Source organism: Nomascus leucogenys, chromosome 12 (assembly GCF_006542625.1).
Source record: "Nomascus leucogenys isolate Asia chromosome 12, Asia_NLE_v1, whole genome shotgun sequence".
NCBI classification, from domain to species: domain Eukaryota; kingdom Metazoa; phylum Chordata; class Mammalia; order Primates; family Hylobatidae; genus Nomascus; species Nomascus leucogenys.
In genome coordinates, this window is record NC_044392.1 from 803,617 (window position 1) to 820,929 (window position 17,313).

General features: G+C 56.5%; 1 protein-coding gene across 2 annotated transcripts; it reads left to right on the forward strand.

The window, feature by feature from the left end:
- Nucleotides 1-3,008: 3,008 nt before the first annotated feature.
- On the forward strand, nt 3,009-13,477 carry TINAGL1 (tubulointerstitial nephritis antigen like 1). Of its 2 annotated transcripts, XM_030823279.1 has the most exons (13): nt 3,009-3,120; nt 3,674-3,998; nt 5,039-5,102; nt 8,895-8,987; nt 9,207-9,321; nt 10,463-10,586; nt 10,671-10,821; nt 10,936-11,125; nt 11,225-11,270; nt 11,538-11,661; nt 12,335-12,361; nt 12,503-12,548; nt 12,632-13,159. In XM_030823279.1, the coding sequence occupies exons 2-13, from the start codon at nt 3,689-3,691 to the stop codon at nt 12,770-12,772; spliced, it is 1,431 nt and encodes a 476-aa protein (XP_030679139.1). In that variant the 5' UTR covers nt 3,009-3,120; nt 3,674-3,688; the 3' UTR covers nt 12,773-13,159. The 2 variants fall into 2 exon arrangements, with proteins under 2 accessions (XP_030679139.1, XP_003276396.1); XM_003276348.3 differs by lacking the exon at nt 12,335-12,361 and having other exon boundaries at nt 12,632-13,477.
- The last annotated feature ends 3,836 nt before the right edge of the window (nt 13,478-17,313 follow it).

Genomic DNA, 17,313 nt, shown 5'->3' on the forward strand with positions numbered 1-17,313 from the left:
TGCTTCTTGAAAAGCTGGAAGGGCTCGGGGGGGGAAGTCTCGCTGGTGTCTCCTCCTCTGTTGCTGTCCCAGGCCCTTGGATAAGGCCCACTTTGCTCAAGAATAAGTCATTGAGTTGGCCGGGCGCGGTGGCTCACACCTGTAATCCCAGCACTTTGGGAGGCCGAGGCGGGCGGATCACAAGTTCAGGAGATCGAGACCATCCTGGCTAACATGGTGAAACCTCATCTCTACTAAAAAATACAAAAAATTAGCTGGGCGTGGTGGTGGGTGCCTGTAGTCCCAGCTACTCAGGAGGCTGAGGCAGGAGAATGGCTTGAACCCAGGAGGCAGAGCTTGCAGTGAGCCGAGATCGCGCCACTGCACTCCAGCCTGGGTGATGGAGCGAGACTCTGTCAAAAAAAAAAAAAAAAGAATAAGTCAATGAGTCACTAGGAGGCAAAGAGTCAAAGGGTCATGGAAAAGGAAAGTGGGGGTGTCCGGCACCCCGGCCCTGCCCTTTTCCTCCTCGGCCAAGGAACCCAGTGAGTCACAAAATTCCACTGGGGTGGGCTCTGTGCCAAGCTGAGTGATGGTGGGAGGCTCTGGCTCTGCTCCCATCCCCTGCTCTGAGTCCTGCCTCTTATGCACAGACAGACAGGCAGACAAGGACAGGCAGATGGCCACAACTCCCACACAGATACACAAACACCTCTTAGACAGGGAGGCATAGGCAGGACACACACACGGACATACAAGCCAACAAGTGCACAAATGCAGGCAAACAACACACGCTGGCAGTGATCCATAACGGACACAGAGGCAACATCCAGACAGATGCACACACACAGATGCACACACACAGATGCACACACACAGATGCACACACACAGATACACACACACAGATACACACACACAGATGCACAGGTATGTAGCGGACGGACAGGTAAATGGAGAGACAAGCAGATAATCAGTCAGACAAGGACAGGCAGATAGCCAAAATATGCACACTCACGGATACACAGGCATATAGCAGATAGAGAGGTAAACACACTTCGGAAGGCCAAGGCAGGCGGATCGCTTGAGCTCAGGAGTTGGAGACCAGCCTGAGCAACATGGTGAAACCCCATCTCTACTACAAATACAAAAAAAATTTAGGCAGCCATGGCAGTGTGCACCTGTAGTCCCAGTTACTCAGGAAGCTGAGGTGGGAGGATTGCTTGAGCCCAGGAGGTCAAGGCTGCAGTGACTCGAGATCGCGCCACTGTACTCCAGCCTGGGTGACAAAGTGAGACCTTGTCTCAAAAAACAAAACAAAACAAAACAAAACAAAACAAAAATCCAGATGATCAGATGTGGACTGACAGACTCAAGCAGAAGCAGAAACACCCCACAAACACTGCAACTCAGATATACACGTGCATACATGCACACAGAGATAACACACCCAGACTCACGAGGGTAGCCTATGGGGTGTGATTTTGGGCAAAAGATAGGCCAGATGTCCCTGAACCAGCCCCCAGCCCCAGAACCATGAAAAAGTAGGTACCATAAAAGTAGGAACCCTGGACGTGAACTCTTTTGAAAGAAAGCAGCCTTCATCTCTTACCCTGAGGATACGACATTTACTAATACCGAGGGGCCCGTCTTGCAGTAAGATGAATGGAGGTTAGATAAGAAGAGAGACTTCCCAGCCAGGAGCACGTTGAGACCTGTAGTGGGTGACTAAGGGTGACTAGGGGTAAAGGAGTGGGCTGGTGGCAGGCAGGGAGCCTGTGTTCTGGCTGCACGACCTCAGGCAAGTGCATTCTTCTGAGCCTCAGTTTCCCACCTACGCTTTGTCCTCCCAGGTCCCTGCAGGGAGCAGATGGGCAGCTCCTGGGTGTGTTAGTGCCAGTGCTGGGGCCCCCGGATATTATCCCTCCACCCCCACCGCCAGGGCAGGACCCCCTTGGTGACTCACCACCCAGTGGTCCATAGCAGGGGTAACCCAGCCACAGGTGCCGGTGATCCTTGGCTCTCTCCCTTCCCCCAGGGGCTGGCCAGCTGAGGATGCCCCTGGGTTTGGCGGAGGTTTGCAGGGAGGTCAGTGGGAGGGCAAAGGGGGGTCCCTGATGCCTCCCCAGGGGCCAGCATGTGAGGCTCAGGCCTGGGCCTGGGAGGTTTTGTCCAGGTGTAGTCACTTTTATCCTCTTTGCTGGTAGAGACCTCTGGCCTGGGCCCAACCTGTTGAAGAGAGGGCGTTGCACAATAGGGAGGTAAAAGGTGACGGCAGACCTGGCGGGACAGAAGCCTCATTGTTTGGGTCGCAGGCCAGCCTGGGCAAAGAAAAGTTTATGCCTGGGGTAGGAAGGAGGGCCTCTGCAGGGGGTGCCAGCTGGTAGGGCCCTTGCCTTTGGACCCTTGGAGGGGGACAGGTGCCAAGCAGGACGCCCTTGGGTTTGCTAGAGAGGGCAGGGTCCCGAGCAGGCAAGGGACGGCAGACTCAACGAGGGGTCAAAGGGTGCAGAGGCCGCCCCCACACCCTGCCCACCTCCCAGGGATGAGCCGCCCAGGGCACCTAAGGATCATACTCCTGGAATTCCAATCATTCCTAGGAGCTGGGGCGGCTAGGGGGGTGGCACCCAAGCCTCGGGGGCACAGTGGAGAGGGGTGTGCATGGCTATTTTTATTACTGAGGGGTCAAGAGAGGCTTAGAGAATTTTGCCTCACATGCCCTCCCTATCATTTCCCAAACTTGTGTCCATAACCCAGAGCTCGGCTGCCCATATCTCGCCTTCTCCACCAGAGCCCCTCAGCTCCACAGAGCTGCCCACTGGGAAGTCCTTCCTAGTGTGAGACCACAATCCTTCCTGCTTGGGGTTCCCCTAAGGGAACGGCCTCCAGCGCCGGAGACCCAGCCAGGACAATCGCGTGCTTGTCATTTCTCCACCCTGCGAGCCCCTGAGTTGTGGGATAGTTACTCCAGGTACAAGCCAGGCGCCCCTCCCTTCCGCCACCGCCGGGGCGGTGCAGAGGGCGGGCGGTACAAAAAGCGCCCCGCCCCGCGCTCCTCTCTTGACTTTGAGCGTCCGGGCGGTCGCAGAGCCAGGAGGCGGAGGCGCGGGGCAGCCTGGGCCCCAGCCCACACCCTCACCAGGTAGGGACGCTCCCCTGCTCAGAGGGTGGAAGGTGTAGACCGAGAAGAAACAGGAGGAGGGGGCAGGTAGAGGAACCAAGACAGATGGCAGAGAGAGGGACAGTGGAAGGGGACAGAGGGACACAGGAACAGAAGAGAGGGGTACCCAAAAGACGGGGGAGACAGGAAAGCACAAAGTCAAGGACCCAGGTCAGGGATGGAGGCTGCTGGAGGGCAGAGAGACCCAGGACAGGAGAGAAGACCTTGGGTCCACAGGATGAGTGCTGGGTGGGAGCACCAGGAATGCCACCGCCCTCATTTCCTTGTCCTTGAAGGTCCCTGCCTAGGTCAGGGAGGGGCTCCGTTTCTGCCTAGTCCCCATCCCCCTATAGCCAGGGCCCACACACTGGGGCTCCTCTGCCTGTGCCCTGCCTGGGGACTCAGGAATCAGGATTTCCCTCCCTGCTGGGCCCTCTTGAACTCACAGCTCCAGGAAACTGGGAGATCCATCCCTGGTGTTCCAGGGAGTCTCTGCTGCCCACCATCTCTGCTGCCCACCATCTCTGCCCCCCAGGGCCCAGGAGCCACCATGTGGCAATGTCCACTGGGGCTACTGCTGTTGCTGTCGCTGCCTGGCCACGTGGCTCTGGGTGCCCAGCAGGGTCGTGGGCGCCGGGAGCTAGCACCGGGTCTGCACCTGCGGGGCATCCGGGACGCGGGAGGCCGGTACTGCCAGGAGCAGGACCTGTGCTGCCGCGGCCGTGCTGACGACTGTGCCCTGCCCTACCTGGGCGCCATCTGTTACTGTGACCTCTTCTGCAACCGTACGGTCTCCGACTGCTGCCCTGACTTCTGGGACTTCTGCCTCGGCGTGCCACCCCCTTTTCCCCCGATCCAAGGTGGGCACTAAGATGGCCAGGAGGGTGGGTCACTTTGTCCACCTCAGACTCAGCAAGGCTCAGGAGCAAAGCTGAGGGATGCACTGACATTTCCAGGGGAAGCTCTGTAGAATCTGGGACTCTTCCCTGCCCCTCTGGGAACTTTACTCTCCAGCAAGACTGAAGAAGCTCCTTGGTTAGAATTCTAATTTGGCCCAGGGAAAGGGCAGCCTCCCACATTTTCTCCCAATCCTGTCTCTTTTCCAGACACGGAAGGTGCTGGCCGCACCTGCTGACTCACTCTTGGGCCGATAAAGCACATATGGGTTGCTGAGGGTCATCTTAGCCATTTTTCTGCCTTTGCTGAGGATTCTAGGATCCTGTGCCCTGAGATGGCTGCTCATACCTGGGAGATGGGTCAAATCTGTTCCTGCTTTCAGCCTCACCATCATCCTTTTCCATGCACTTGCCCCTGTCCAGTAGGAGAATCACTTGCATTCCTTCGCACAGTTCCATGAGGCTTGGGCCAGCAGACTGCATAACTGAGCTGTCATCTCAGAGTGCTGTGTTATCTTAGGACGGTCGCTTACCTTCTCTGGGCCTTGGCTTCCCCATGCTCCTCCCACTCCCCATCTCCAAGCCCTAACTTATTTAAATGGAAAAGGATCCCAGGAATGTTGTGGCTGGCATCCAAGTAAAGTAAGAGGAACCCAGGTTGGAATCAGTGAAGGACTTCCCGAACAGCAGTTGGTGTGTGACCCTGCAGGATTTGTCCTCAGCTATAGTTTAATTTCAGTGAGAGCTGGTGTGTGTGTGTGTGTGTGTGGTGTGTGTGTGTGGTGTGTGTGGTGTGTGGTGTGTGTGATGTCTTCAGCTATAGTTTAATTTCAGTGAGAGCTGGGGTGTGTGTGTGTGAGAGAGAGAGAGAGAGAGAAAGAGAGAGAGAGAGAGAGAATCTTGGAAAGGTTCAAGCTACCTGATCTCTGAGGACCTGGCCAATCAGCCCATCCTCTCTGGTTCTGGTTCCACCTCTCTTCTCTTCTTCTCTTTCCTTCCAACAGGATGTATGCACGGAGGTCGTATCTATCCAGTCTTGGGAACCTACTGGGACAACTGTAACCGTTGGTGAGTGTTTGGAGCTTAGAGGGGTCTTGCTTTGTGAGCGTGTGGCTGACAGACTTGGTTCAAATCTTATCCCTGACCCCTTTTGCAAGGGAGAAGTCTTTTCCCTTCTCTGAACCTCAGCTTCCCCATCTGCAACAGAGGAATTTTAACACTGACCAAGTCAACTTATCTAACATCATTCCAACAACATTCCTCAAGCATGGCCAGCCATGGGTGCCTGGCCCAGGGGTCACCCTTGAACTGAGAGTCCTTCCCCACCCCTCCTGGCTTAGGCTGGGCTACTCCTCCCAGCTATTCCTGCTGTCACCGCAGAGTCAGAGGGAGAAGGGGGCGCCAGGAAGGAAAGCTCTGACTGCAGCATCCGCTGCCCTGAGCGGATGAGGGTCAGGGATGGCTGAGCGGGCGGCCGGCCAGCCAGCCTCTAGCAGGGCCTTCCCTGAAATGTGGCCCCTTTTTCCTTCCCCACCCCTCCCCACCATTCCCAGTAGGAGGAGGAAGTGGTCATGGGTACCCCCCGTTCAGTCTGAGATGGGAAGTGGAGAAGGGCTGGGTAGGAAACCCTGAACGCCTTAATAGAAATAATGGGAGCCCGCGACTTGGAGGAGAAGGCCCTGCACCCACTCCACCCCCACTCCCTCTTGCCTGGGACTAAGAGGCCCCAGAGAGAAGGAAACTTTTTGGAATGCATTGCGCATAAGCTATTTCCATTGCCTCACTAGGGTGAGGGGTGCCCGGGTCACAGCGAGGGAGGGAACGTTTCAGCACGTGTCTGGGTGTGCAGCATGACTGTGTGTGTACTGTGTGTGTGTGTGTTCAAAAGGATAAAACACGCCTGCCCGAGTCTGCAGGTTCTGATAGGATGGCTCTGGACGTTGAGGGGTTAATGTTCTCTCTCTCACTGCTGTCCCTGGCCCCTTAGGCCCCCTCTGGAATGCTGAGACCTGCTCCCACCGGCCCTGCCTGGACCTGTGTGGGCAGCCCTGGGGGCAAAGGAGGAGATGGCAGGAAAGGACGGACCAGTCTACTGCCCTCTCCTCACGAAGGCTCTGGGGGCGAGGGTGGGGGAGTGTCCAGGGTGTTGGAGCCCTCAACAGATGCTTCCGGAGTCTAGTCGGGTGCTGCTGCCTAGGTGTGCAGAGGGGGAACAGCCTGGTGTGCAGAGAGGGAAAGGAAGGATGAGGAAAGCCTTCCCGGCCCCGCAGACTCCTCTGGCCCTCCCCAGAAGTGCCCCCGCCTCTCCTGGGGCTGGAAAGCCCAGCCCTACTGGATCTTGGCTCCCCTTGAGGATCCTTAAAAGGCAACATTGGAGGTGGGAGCCTCGGGCAGCTTGGAAGGAGGCAGTTCAGCATCTTGTAATAACAGAGTTATGAGCTTGTCAAAGCATTATAGAATTCATAGAATGCAGCCCTTCAGTCGGCACCTATTATTAAGACCTACTGCGTGCCAGGCACTACGCCGAGCTCAGGAGATGGAGCGGGAATGCGACAGACACAGTGCTTGTCCCAATTCTAGTGTAAGGTGAAGGGCATGGAAGGACAACAAATGAGTATACCCTGACAAGCTGCCCAGTGTTCTAGGGAAAAGAGAGGGTAACGGGGGTCCCAGTTTAGAGTAGGGAGTGGGTGGGAAAGCCACTCTGAGGAAGGGACATTGATGCTGAGACCAGGGAGAAGCATAGAAGAAACCTGTCCTAGGCAGAAGGAGTGGCTCGTGGGAAGGCCAGGAGGTGACTGAGCTCATTTTAGCTGGAGCTGGGGTAGGGGAGAGACATCCCAAGGAGGTGCAGGCCACGTTCCGTGGGTCACATCAGCTGTGCCGAGGATTCCGCATTTTGTTTGGAGTCACAGGAAGCCACGTAGAGAGCACACGGTCTGATTTACGTTCTTCAAAGACCTCTGTGGCTTTGGGATGGGTAGGGAGGGGATGGCCGGGAATTCTAAAGGGGTAGCGGACTTGGTGAATAAGGCAGTGCCGTGGTCCAGGTGAGAGGTGATGAGGGACGGGAGTAGGGTGGCCACAGTGGAGGGGCAAGAGATGGGTGGATTCCTCATGTGCCATCTCCAAGCCCTGCTGATGGGGGACATGTGGGCAGACACTGCAGACCACACGGGGCTCTGATGTGAACAACTGGGTGCCATTTTCAGAGTTGAAGATGTTAGGGAAGAGCAGGCTTGTGGGAGGCAGACAGGCTATTTCGAGTTTGAGGTAGCTTTTGCACATCCAGAGGTGTCAGAAGGTCAGTGGGATATGAGTCTGAAGCTCTAGAGAAGTGGGGTCTGGGCTTCCTGTAGCAGAATAGTGATAGTAGATATTAATTCTGAGCACTTAAGCATGGGCCAGGCCCAGTGCTAAATGCTTTACAAGCCTATCATTAAATCCCTGGAAAGTGGTACCACTGTATTATCCTCATTTTATAGACAAGGGCATTGAGAGAGACAGAGCTTGAATGATTCTCCTAAGATCACACAGCTAGTGGGCTGAAACCCAGAATTTGAATTCCAGAACCCATGCTCTTAGTCAATTCAGCATATGGCCTCAGTCACTGACTCAGTTAACAAAGAATATTTATTCACTGTGCTAGGTTTTGTTTTCCTGGGTGCTGAAAATATCAAACAATACCCGCCCTCAAGGAATTTACAGCCTATGAGGAAACAGGTATAAGCAATATAAACAGGCCAGGCCTGTGGCTCACACCTGTAAATCTCAGCACTTTGGAAGGCCAAGGCGGGTGGATCACTTGAGGCCAGGAATTTGAGACCAGCCTGGGCAACATGGCAAAACCCCATCTCTATAAAAATTGCAAAATTTAGCTGGGTGTGGTGGTGCACACCTGTAGTCCCAGCTATTTAGGAGGCTGAGGTGGGAGGGCCACTTGAGCCTGGGAGGCAGAGACAGCAGTGAGCCAAGATCACACCACTGCATTCCAGCCTGGGCAACAGAGCAAGACCTTGTCTCAAAAAAAAAAAAAAAAAAAAAAAAAAGCAGGGAGGGTGGGGAGCAGGCAGATCGGTGTGAACCATCAGGGGCCAGCCTAGTTGGAGCCTTAGAACCAGAACTAGAAGGAGGAGGGGATCAGGGGACAGGAGGACAGATCATGCAGGGCCTTGTCATCACCAAACTTTGGCTCTTATTCTGTGATGTGAAGCCAGTGGAGGGTTTTGGGCAGAGGAACGACGTGATATGACTTAGGTTTAGCAGGGTCACTCTGGCAGCTGTGTTAAAAATACCCTGGGAAGCGGGGCAAGGGGCAGATGCATGGAGCATCCACAGTGAGGAGGCCACAGCAGGAATCCAGGTGAGAGGTGATCGGACTTGCGGGGGCTGCAGAGGAGAATGAGAGTGGTTCGGATTCTGGATGCATTTTTAAGGTAGACCCACAGGATATGCGGATGAACTGGATCAGCATGGGAGAGGAAGTCAGCGGGGATTGCCAGGTTTGGGGCCCAAACTCCAGGAAGGATAGAGTTGCCGTTTTCTGAGAACTGTAGGGGGAATAAGTGTGGGAGATCAGGAATTCGGTTCAGGGAGTGTTTTGGTTCAGGGTAGTGATGTTGAGTAGCCATGAGATCCTTGACTCTGGCATTCAGGCAGAGATCTGGGCCACAGATACAAACTTGAGAATCATGAACTAGACGTTGACATTTAAAGCCACCAGGCTGGAAGGGATCACCTAGAGATTCTCCCATAGTCACTTGTACAGACTCCCTGGCCCATGTTAACCTCCAAGGCCACATTCCTCCAGAGTCTCCCCAGTCCCCCACTTACCCTTTCCTTCTCTCCCTTTCTTGCCAGCACCTGCCAGGAGAACAGGCAGTGGCAGTGTGACCAAGAGCCATGCCTAGTGGATCCAGACATGATCAAAGCCATCAACCAGGGCAACTATGGGTGAGAGGCCCTAGAAGCACCCTCAGCGGGCACACATGCATACTCATGCATGTCTACACACGTGCTGCGCTGTGGGGCACGTCCAGCAGGCCACTCCTACACCCAGCTTTGATTGTGTGTGCACTCAGCCGCTGTGCGTCTCTCCCACCCACATGCACCTACCCCAAGGACCCTGAGCCATGGCAGATCTGTGACTTCCTTCCATCCCCTCTCCTTCAGCTGGCAGGCTGGGAACCACAGCGCCTTCTGGGGCATGACCCTGGATGAGGGCATTCGCTACCGCCTGGGCACCATGCGCCCATCTTCCTCGGTCATGAACATGCATGAAATTTATGTAAGTCCATCCTTTCCCACAATCCTGCCATCTCCCCATGGCTCAGAACCTCAGGGATGCTGGCCCTGTGCCCTGCTCCTCCAAAGGCCTGGACCATCCCCTACTACAAGGCTGTGTGTCCCTGGACAAGTTACTCCCCTTCTCTGGGCCTCTGTTCCCTGCTTCCACAGGATGTGCTGTGCTGGAAGAACTGATGCTCAGATTGAATTCTGTGGTCCTGGCATCAGCTCCCCCCGATCTCTCCAGCCTGGGAAAAATGCTGTTGGTCTCAGTACAGCTGGGTTAGGGCCCAAGGGGACAGGGGGTCACCTTGGTATTTTGGGAAGGGAAGGACACACACTCCTCCAGCTCTGGCCAGAGGGCAGCAGTTCTCGGAAATAAATGCCGATTCAGCGGAACCCCAAGGGAGGAGAGGGCTTCTCCCTTCCCACCAGTGGGACCCTCTGGGAGAGGAATGAGAACCCGGCCCAAAGTGAAAGGGTGCGGAAGGGGAGCTTCAGCAGGCCTGGACTAGGACAGGTGCTGGCGCATTTGTCCATCAGTGGCAGGCAGCGGGGAGGCAGCGGGGAGGCAGCGGGGAGGCAGGGGCTGGCAGGGGCTGGCAGGGGCTGGCAGGGGCTGGCAGGAGTGGCCCTCCCTGCGGAGACTTCGGCCTTGGGTGACCAGACCCTGGCCCTGCCCTTATTCCCCTGGGCCTCTGGCTATTTTCTGTCTCCTGCTGTTTGTGTTGGCAGCCTGCCTGGTCACGGGACCCTACTGCCTCTTCCCTCCCCTGCCCTTTGGGGCCTGAAGCTAAGGCCTGAAGAAAGCTAAGGCCGATCAGAAGGTGCAGAGGAAAGAGGCAGGGGTTGAGAATGGAAAGCTGAGGGACCTGGCCTGGCCACTTCCCTGTGCCTGGCCTCAGCTGCCTCATCTGGGAAGCAGGACTAGTCAGCCCCACCTGATACCTGGGAGGCATTAAATGGTGCTTGGTTCTTCAACACCAGTCAAAGTTGGAGGCAGCTGGAATCCTGCAGCAGCAGGAGGGCTCACGACTAAACTGCAGAAGGCCCTGGACTTGGTGGCCCTCCAGTGCCAATGGGCAACTGAGGGGCAGGCCAGGGCAGCGCAGGAGGCAGACAGGGCAACCTTTATCTTGCAGACAGTGCTGAACCCAGGGGAGGTGCTTCCCACGGCCTTCGAGGCCTCTGAGAAGTGGCCCAACCTGATTCATGAGCCTCTTGACCAGGGCAACTGTGCAGGCTCCTGGGCCTTCTCCACAGCAGGTAAGCCAAGGGCAAGGGCTGGCGTCTGGGACAGGAGGGCCAAGTCCTGAGCCTCCTGACAGCCTCTCTGTCTCACCCCACCAGCTGTGGCATCCGATCGTGTCTCAATCCATTCTCTGGGACACATGACGCCTGTACTGTCACCCCAGAACCTGCTGTCTTGTGACACCCACCAGCAGCAGGGCTGCCGCGGTGGGCGCCTCGATGGTGCCTGGTGGTTCCTGCGTCGCCGAGGGTATGCAGCAACAGGGGATGTGGGCAGAGAAGAGGGCAAGGAGCTCCATGGGCATGGCCTGGGCCATGATGCACTGAGTCTTTCTGCCTTTGCTCCTTCTTGCTGCCTTTGCAGGGTGGTGTCTGACCACTGCTACCCCTTCTCGGGCCGCGAACGAGACGAGGCTGGCCCTGCGCCCCCCTGTATGATGCACAGCCGAGCCATGGGTCGGGGCAAGCGCCAGGCCACTGCCCACTGCCCCAACAGCCATGTTAATAACAATGACATCTACCAGGTCACTCCTGTCTACCGCCTCGGCTCCAACGTAAGTCAGCGCTTGGGCGAAGGCACCGAGGTGGGAGGGTCGTGAAAGCCTGGCGTCTCACCGCTGACGGTTGCTCTCTGTCCATCCCCTGCCCTCCAGGACAAGGAGGTCATGAAGGAGCTGATGGAGAATGGCCCTGTCCAAGGTAAACCCCCCCATCCAGCACCCTGGTTCCAGAAGCTTGTGCCTGCTTGAGACCGGGCACAGTAGCACAAGTGGTCTGCACAGCATTCAGCAACATGTCCAGTGGGGCTGGGAGCAGGGGTCCTCCCCTCCCACAGGCAGCGCCTGGAGGGAGCACTTAGAGCTTTGGTATGGAGGGACCCTGGTGCCTGGGCACACCTCAACAGACTCAGGCACCAGTGCCTGTGCCAACGGGCTGAGTGGACCCTACCTTGACATCGGCCCACAGCCCTCATGGAGGTGCACGAGGACTTCTTCCTATACAAGGGAGGCATCTACAGCCACACGCCAGTGAGCCTTGGGAGGCCAGAGAGATACCGCCGGCATGGGACCCACTCGGTCAAGATCACAGGGTGAGGGGCGTGTGGGCAAAGGGGGTTGGGGACAGCAGGGTTCGTGCTAGGGGCTCTGGAGCCTGCCTTGGGTTCTTACAGCCTCTCTAAAGAGCCAGGACTGCTCTCATCATTTCAACAGGGAGAAAACTGAGACTCAGAAAGAGAAAGGACTTGCCCTGGGTGGAATTGAAGGTTGGGAGCCTCTGAAGGCTTTTTGAGGAACCGTTCTTCCTTCCTGACATTGGGATAAAATAACCCCAATGAAATACAAAGAGAGCCTCAAGAGTTTCTCAACCTCTCCCCACCTCAGCACCTGTCCCAGCTCTGCCTGACCCACCGAGTGACCTGGGAGGTCGCTCCCCTGGCCTCAGTTTCCCTTTCCGATTTAGGGAATATAGATGTTAGGATCACTGTCTTCAATGAACTCAGTGAAATGTGCTTTACGGTCGGAATTGGGGGTCTCTAAGATACCCACATTCTCAGAGTGTCTTCCTTCTGGCCCTTGGCACCTACCCCTCCCTGGATCCCCAAGTGAGGGAGGGCAGGTGGATGTGTGGTCCCACAGAACCGGCCCCCAGGAGGCGGATCTCTGGAGGACCCAGGTTCCCTCCTCTTCTGCTCACCTCGCCTCCACTTGTCCCCTTGGTGCCCCACCCTCTCCCATGCTGGACCTGGGTGCACCGACTTACAGATGTGAGAGTGAGGGAGATGCAGAGAGGTAAAGAGAACTGCCTGAGCCCTAAGGGTGTACCCAACCCTCCAAAGGCAACTGGGGGCTGGATGGGACAGGTTTCCCGGATTGGAGCTCCTGAGAGCAGGTAGACCCAGCGTCCTTCCCCCTCCCCTGCTCTGCCCACAGATGGGGAGAGGAGACGCTGCCAGATGGAAGGACGCTCAAATACTGGGTGAGGCCGCTGACCCTTTCCCCGCCCCCTCTTCCCCTCGCCCCACTCTCATTCCCCTTCTCACCACCCCTCCTTATTCCCAGACTGCGGCCAACTCCTGGGGCCCAGCCTGGGGCGAGAGGGGCCACTTCCGCATCGTGCGCGGCGTCAATGAGTGTGACATCGAGAGTTTCGTGCTGGGCGTCTGGGGCCGCGTGGGCATGGAGGACATGGGTCATCACTGAGGCTGCGGGCACCACGCGGGGTCCGGCCTGGGATCCAGGCTGAGGGCCGGCGGAAGAGGCCCCCATGGGGCGGTGACCCCAGCCTCGCCCGACAGAGCCCGGGGCGCAGGCAGGCGCCAGGGCGCTAATCCCGGCGCGGGTTCCGCTGACGCAGCGCCCCGCCTGGGAGCCGCGGGCAGGCGAGACTGGCGGAGCCCCCAGACCTCCCAGTGGGGACGGGGTAGGGCCTGGCCTGGGAAGAGCACAGCTGCAGATCCCAGGCCCCTGGCGCCCCCACTCAAGACTACCAAAGCCAGGACACCTCAAGTCTCCAGCCCCACTACCCCACCCCACTCCTGTATTCTTTTTTTTTTTTTTAGACAGGGTCTTGCTCCGTAGCTCAGGCGGGAGTGCAGTGGCCCGTCAGGGCTCACTGTAACCTCCGACTCCTGGGCTCAAGTGACCCTCCCACCTCAGCTTCCCGAGTAGCTGGGACTACAGATGCACCACCACACCTGGCTAATTTTTGTATTTTTTGTAAAGAGGGGGGTCTCACTATGTTGCCCAGGCTGGTCTCGAACTCCTGGGCTCAAGCGGTCCACCTGCCTCCGCCTCCCAAAGTGCTGGGATTGCAGGCATGAGCCACTGCACCCAGCCCTGTATTCTTATTCTCCAGATATTTATTTTTATTTTCACTGTTTTAAAATAAAACCAAAGTATTGATAACTACAGTGTCTTGGAACCTCTGGGAGTGGAAAGCCAAGCAGTGGTTAGACAGCAGAAAGGACTGCCTGAGGTGTTGCTGGTTGGCAGGGATGGGGGGACTGGAAATCCTAACTTCCATTCAGCCCTAATTGCCAATGCCCTGGGCACTGACCCACTGGGGGAGGGGCGTGGATGGCATGGCCTTTGGCCCTAGAGAGAGACCTGAACCGTGGGAACCACCTTTCAGACGCTGAGTCAGCTGCCGCCTGAAGGGGGAGCCCTGCACTCCTATCAGCTGAACCGGTGCCAGTGCCCAGCAGGCAAGGGGGGCACAGCCCTCAGAAGCTGGAGCCTGTCTCTGTAGATCAGTCTCTCCAAGCCACCCAGGCAAGGAGGGCCTCTCCTCCGCCTGCTCTTGGGCCAAGCTGAGCCTGCTTCCCATCCCACCTCCCCAGGTTCCCAGTGCCAGCACAATAAGCCAGGCCTCAGCCTGGCTCCAAGGCCATCAGAACCCACCCGCCCAACCTCGTCACCAGCTCCTTGCTGCCTCTCAAATGCCCGGCACACATGCAGACTGCCAGACATTCGCTCACACTGCTCCCCGGGCCAGATGCCCTTCCATGCCACCCACCCCTTGTCCCGCTCCAAGCCTCCTTCTTCCAAACAGTGCCTGTGAAGTGCCAGAGGTTGTGCAAGGAGCCCAGGCCACCCTATCCCCATCCGGCGTGGGTTAGACCCTCCCTCAAATCATCTGCACTCTGCCCTTCACCCAATATTTCAGGTATCTGAGATCTATTGACCTTCCCCATTATGCTGGAAGTTCCTAGAGGGCAGGGATGGTCTGTTTCATTAGTGGGTCCTGGTACCCACACCGAAACCCTGGTATAGGGTGGCCCATTCTTTCACCTCCACGCCCCTCCCAAGCCTCCACTGCATCCCTCTGGGCACAGACGCCAGGCTGGTGCTCCTTCCTTTCTGGGAGCCCAAGGGCCCGTGCCTGGGAGGGGGATCCCCGAGCGCAAGGAATCCTCCCCACCGCCACCTCCAGCCAGCGGGGAGGCAGGGGCACCCTGAGTCGCCGAGGGACCGCGGCAGGGAGGTCCCCGGGGGCCCCTGGCAGCCCCTCAGGACCGCCGCGTCCCCCGGGCCTCACGGGCATCACCTGAAAGGAATGCGGGCGCCGGACAAGTGGCCGCCTTTGTCCCTCTTCCTGTTTGCCAGGACGTCCAGAGCCCGGCTGCAGCGGCCCCGGGACCCGCCCCGCCGGAAAAACCCCGTTCGGAGGCAGCTCGGTGGCCCCGCGAGGCTGGAATTTTCTACCGGGACCTTCCAAGGAAGCTCTGGGGGGCGGGGACGGTTGGGCGCGGCCCGCCGGGTCTCAAGGCTGAGGCTCCGGCTCCTCCGGCTCCAGCTCCGCCCGCCCTGGCGCTGCGGACCCGCGTTGATACCAGAAAGGGGTCCAGATCCAGACCCCAAGAGAGGGTTCTTGGATCTCGTGCAAGAAAGAATTAGAGGTGAATCCCTGCAGTAAAGTGAAAGCAAGTTTATTAGGAAAGCAAAGGCATAAAAGAATGGCCCCTCCGGCAGGGCGCGGTGGTTCACGCCCGTAATCCAAGCACTTTGGGAGGCCAAGGGGGTCGGATCACAAGGTCAGGAGATCGAGACCAGCCTGACTAATATGGTGAAACCCCGTCTCTACTGAAAATATAAAAATTAGCCGGGCGTGGTGGTGTGGGCCTGTAATCCCAGCTACTCTGGGGGCTGAGGCAGGAGAATCCCTCGAACCCGGGAGGCGGAGGTTGCAGTGAGCTGAGATCGTGCCACTGCACTTGAGCCTGGGCAACATAGCAAGACTTCATCTCAAAAAAAAAAAAAAGAAGAAAATAATGGCTACTCCATAGAGCAGCCCCGAGGGCGGCTGGTGTCCCATATTTATGGTTATTTCTTGATTATCTGCTAAACAAGGGGTGGACTATTCATGCCTCCCCTTTTTAGAGCACATAGGGTCACTTACTGACATTGCCGTGACATTTGTAAACTGTCATGGCACTGGTGGGAGTGCAGCAGTGAGGACGACCAGAGGTCACTCTCATGCCATCTTGGTTTTGGTGGGTTTTGGCCGGCTTCTTTTTTTTTTTTTTTTTTTTTGAGACGGAGTCTTGCTCTGTCGCCCAGGCTGGAGTGCAGTGGTGCGATCTCAGCTCACTGCAAGCTCCGCCTCCCGGGTTCACGCCATTCTCCTGCCTCAGCCTCCCGAGTAGCTGGGACTACAGGCGCCCGCCACCACACCAAGCTAATTTTTTTAAATTTTTAGTAGAGATGGGGTTTCACCGTGTTAGCCAGGATAGTCTCGATCTCCTGACCTCGTGATCTGCGCCCCTCGGCCTCCCAAACTGCTGGGATTACAGGCGTGAGCCACCGCGCCCTGTTGGCCGGCTTCTTTCCACATCCTGTTTTATCAACAAGATCTTTATGACTTGTATCTTTCGCCGACCTCCTATCTCACCCTGTGACTTTAGAATGCCTAGCTGTCTGAGAATGCAGCCCAGTAGGCCTCAGCCTTATTTTACCCAGCCCTTATTCAAGATGGAGTTGCTGTGGTTCAGAGGTTTCTGACAGTGGGGGGGTCAGTCTGGCCCTTCCTTAGCCTTGTTCCTGGGGCCAGCGAGCCCAGGCCCACCTGGGCCAGTTCTGCAGTGGATGAGGGTTTGGAGAGGGCTGGAGATGCCCCCAGCTGGGGCCTCAGCAACCTCCCCCAGCCACCCCTGCTCCTTGGATGTTGGGCATGGGTGTATTGTTATAAAGAGCGAGGCTTACCTCAAGTGCCCCAAACCCAATTACTGCCCCGGAATCTGCCCCTAAAGAAACCCTGGTGCCACAGCCCCTTGCTGTGTGTCATGGGGCCAGCCCTTCCCTTTCCCATGGCCAAGGGTGTGGGATGTTAGACAGAGCTGGGTTTGAACTCCTATCTGTCCGGCTGTGTGTATTATCGGACAGGTTTTTCCAACTTAAATGGGGGACAGTAGTACTCACCTACCTCCTGGGGTTGGTGGGAGGACTAAATGAGACAAAACACGCTAAGCCTTTAGCTCAGTGCCTGGAACTCATTAAGGGCTTAATAAATGGTAACAGCAACAACGATGATCGTTTTAAGAGACTGCACCTGATAATGTAAAGGCTTTTTATAATGAGCTAAACATTCATTGAGTGCTTAACCATAGGTTTCTGCCAGCATGTTGTTCTGAACGCTTTACATACATTGTCTCATTTAAGCCCCCTCAAAACCCAAAACAAAACAAAACAAAACAAAAAACTATTTCCAGAAGCATAGAGAAAAGCAAGTAAGTTGCTGAATGTCATAAATTAATAATTGCGGCAGGATTCAAACCCAAGTCACCTAAATCCTCACACTCATCAGCTCTGTATTAAGATTAATAGTGATATTCCAATGTCCTTCCCCAAGCCCTTTCCCTGTCTGGCAAGCTCTTATTCATCCTTCAAAACCCAGCTCAAATGTCCCCCCTCTGGAAAGCCTTTCCTGGCACCCATCCTCTGGATCTCCGGGGACTCCTCCATACGCACCTGGCACAGAGGGAGTATCTGTCGACAACTTCTCCTGCTACAGGCGGATGGGGCAGCGATTTTTTCTTTTTCAGCTTTTCAGCTCCATCCTTTCCTGGCCACCAAATATTTCACTTGGGCATTCATTCTGGCCCCCTGTGGGGCTCTGCGGCAGGGGCGGGGGGGGGAGGTCCCTCGGCACCTGACTCTAATCTCCCAGGGGCTGCTAAGTTACATCACTTCACAAGTGCTGATGCCTCACATCTTCTTGGGATCTTGCCAACCCCCCATCTCTG

Bases quoted from the DNA above. Each gene is read 5' to 3' on its own strand.
- TINAGL1 (XM_030823279.1), top strand. From the start codon at position 3,689: ATGTGGCAATGTCCACTGGGGCTACTGCTGTTGCTGTCGCTGCCTGGC. The intron at 10,587-10,670 runs GTAAGCCAAGGG...TCACCCCACCAG, and splicing joins CTGGGCCTTCTCCACAGCAG to CTGTGGCATCCGATCGTGTC. The intron at 11,271-11,537 runs GTAAACCCCCCC...ATCGGCCCACAG, and splicing joins GGAGAATGGCCCTGTCCAAG to CCCTCATGGAGGTGCACGAG.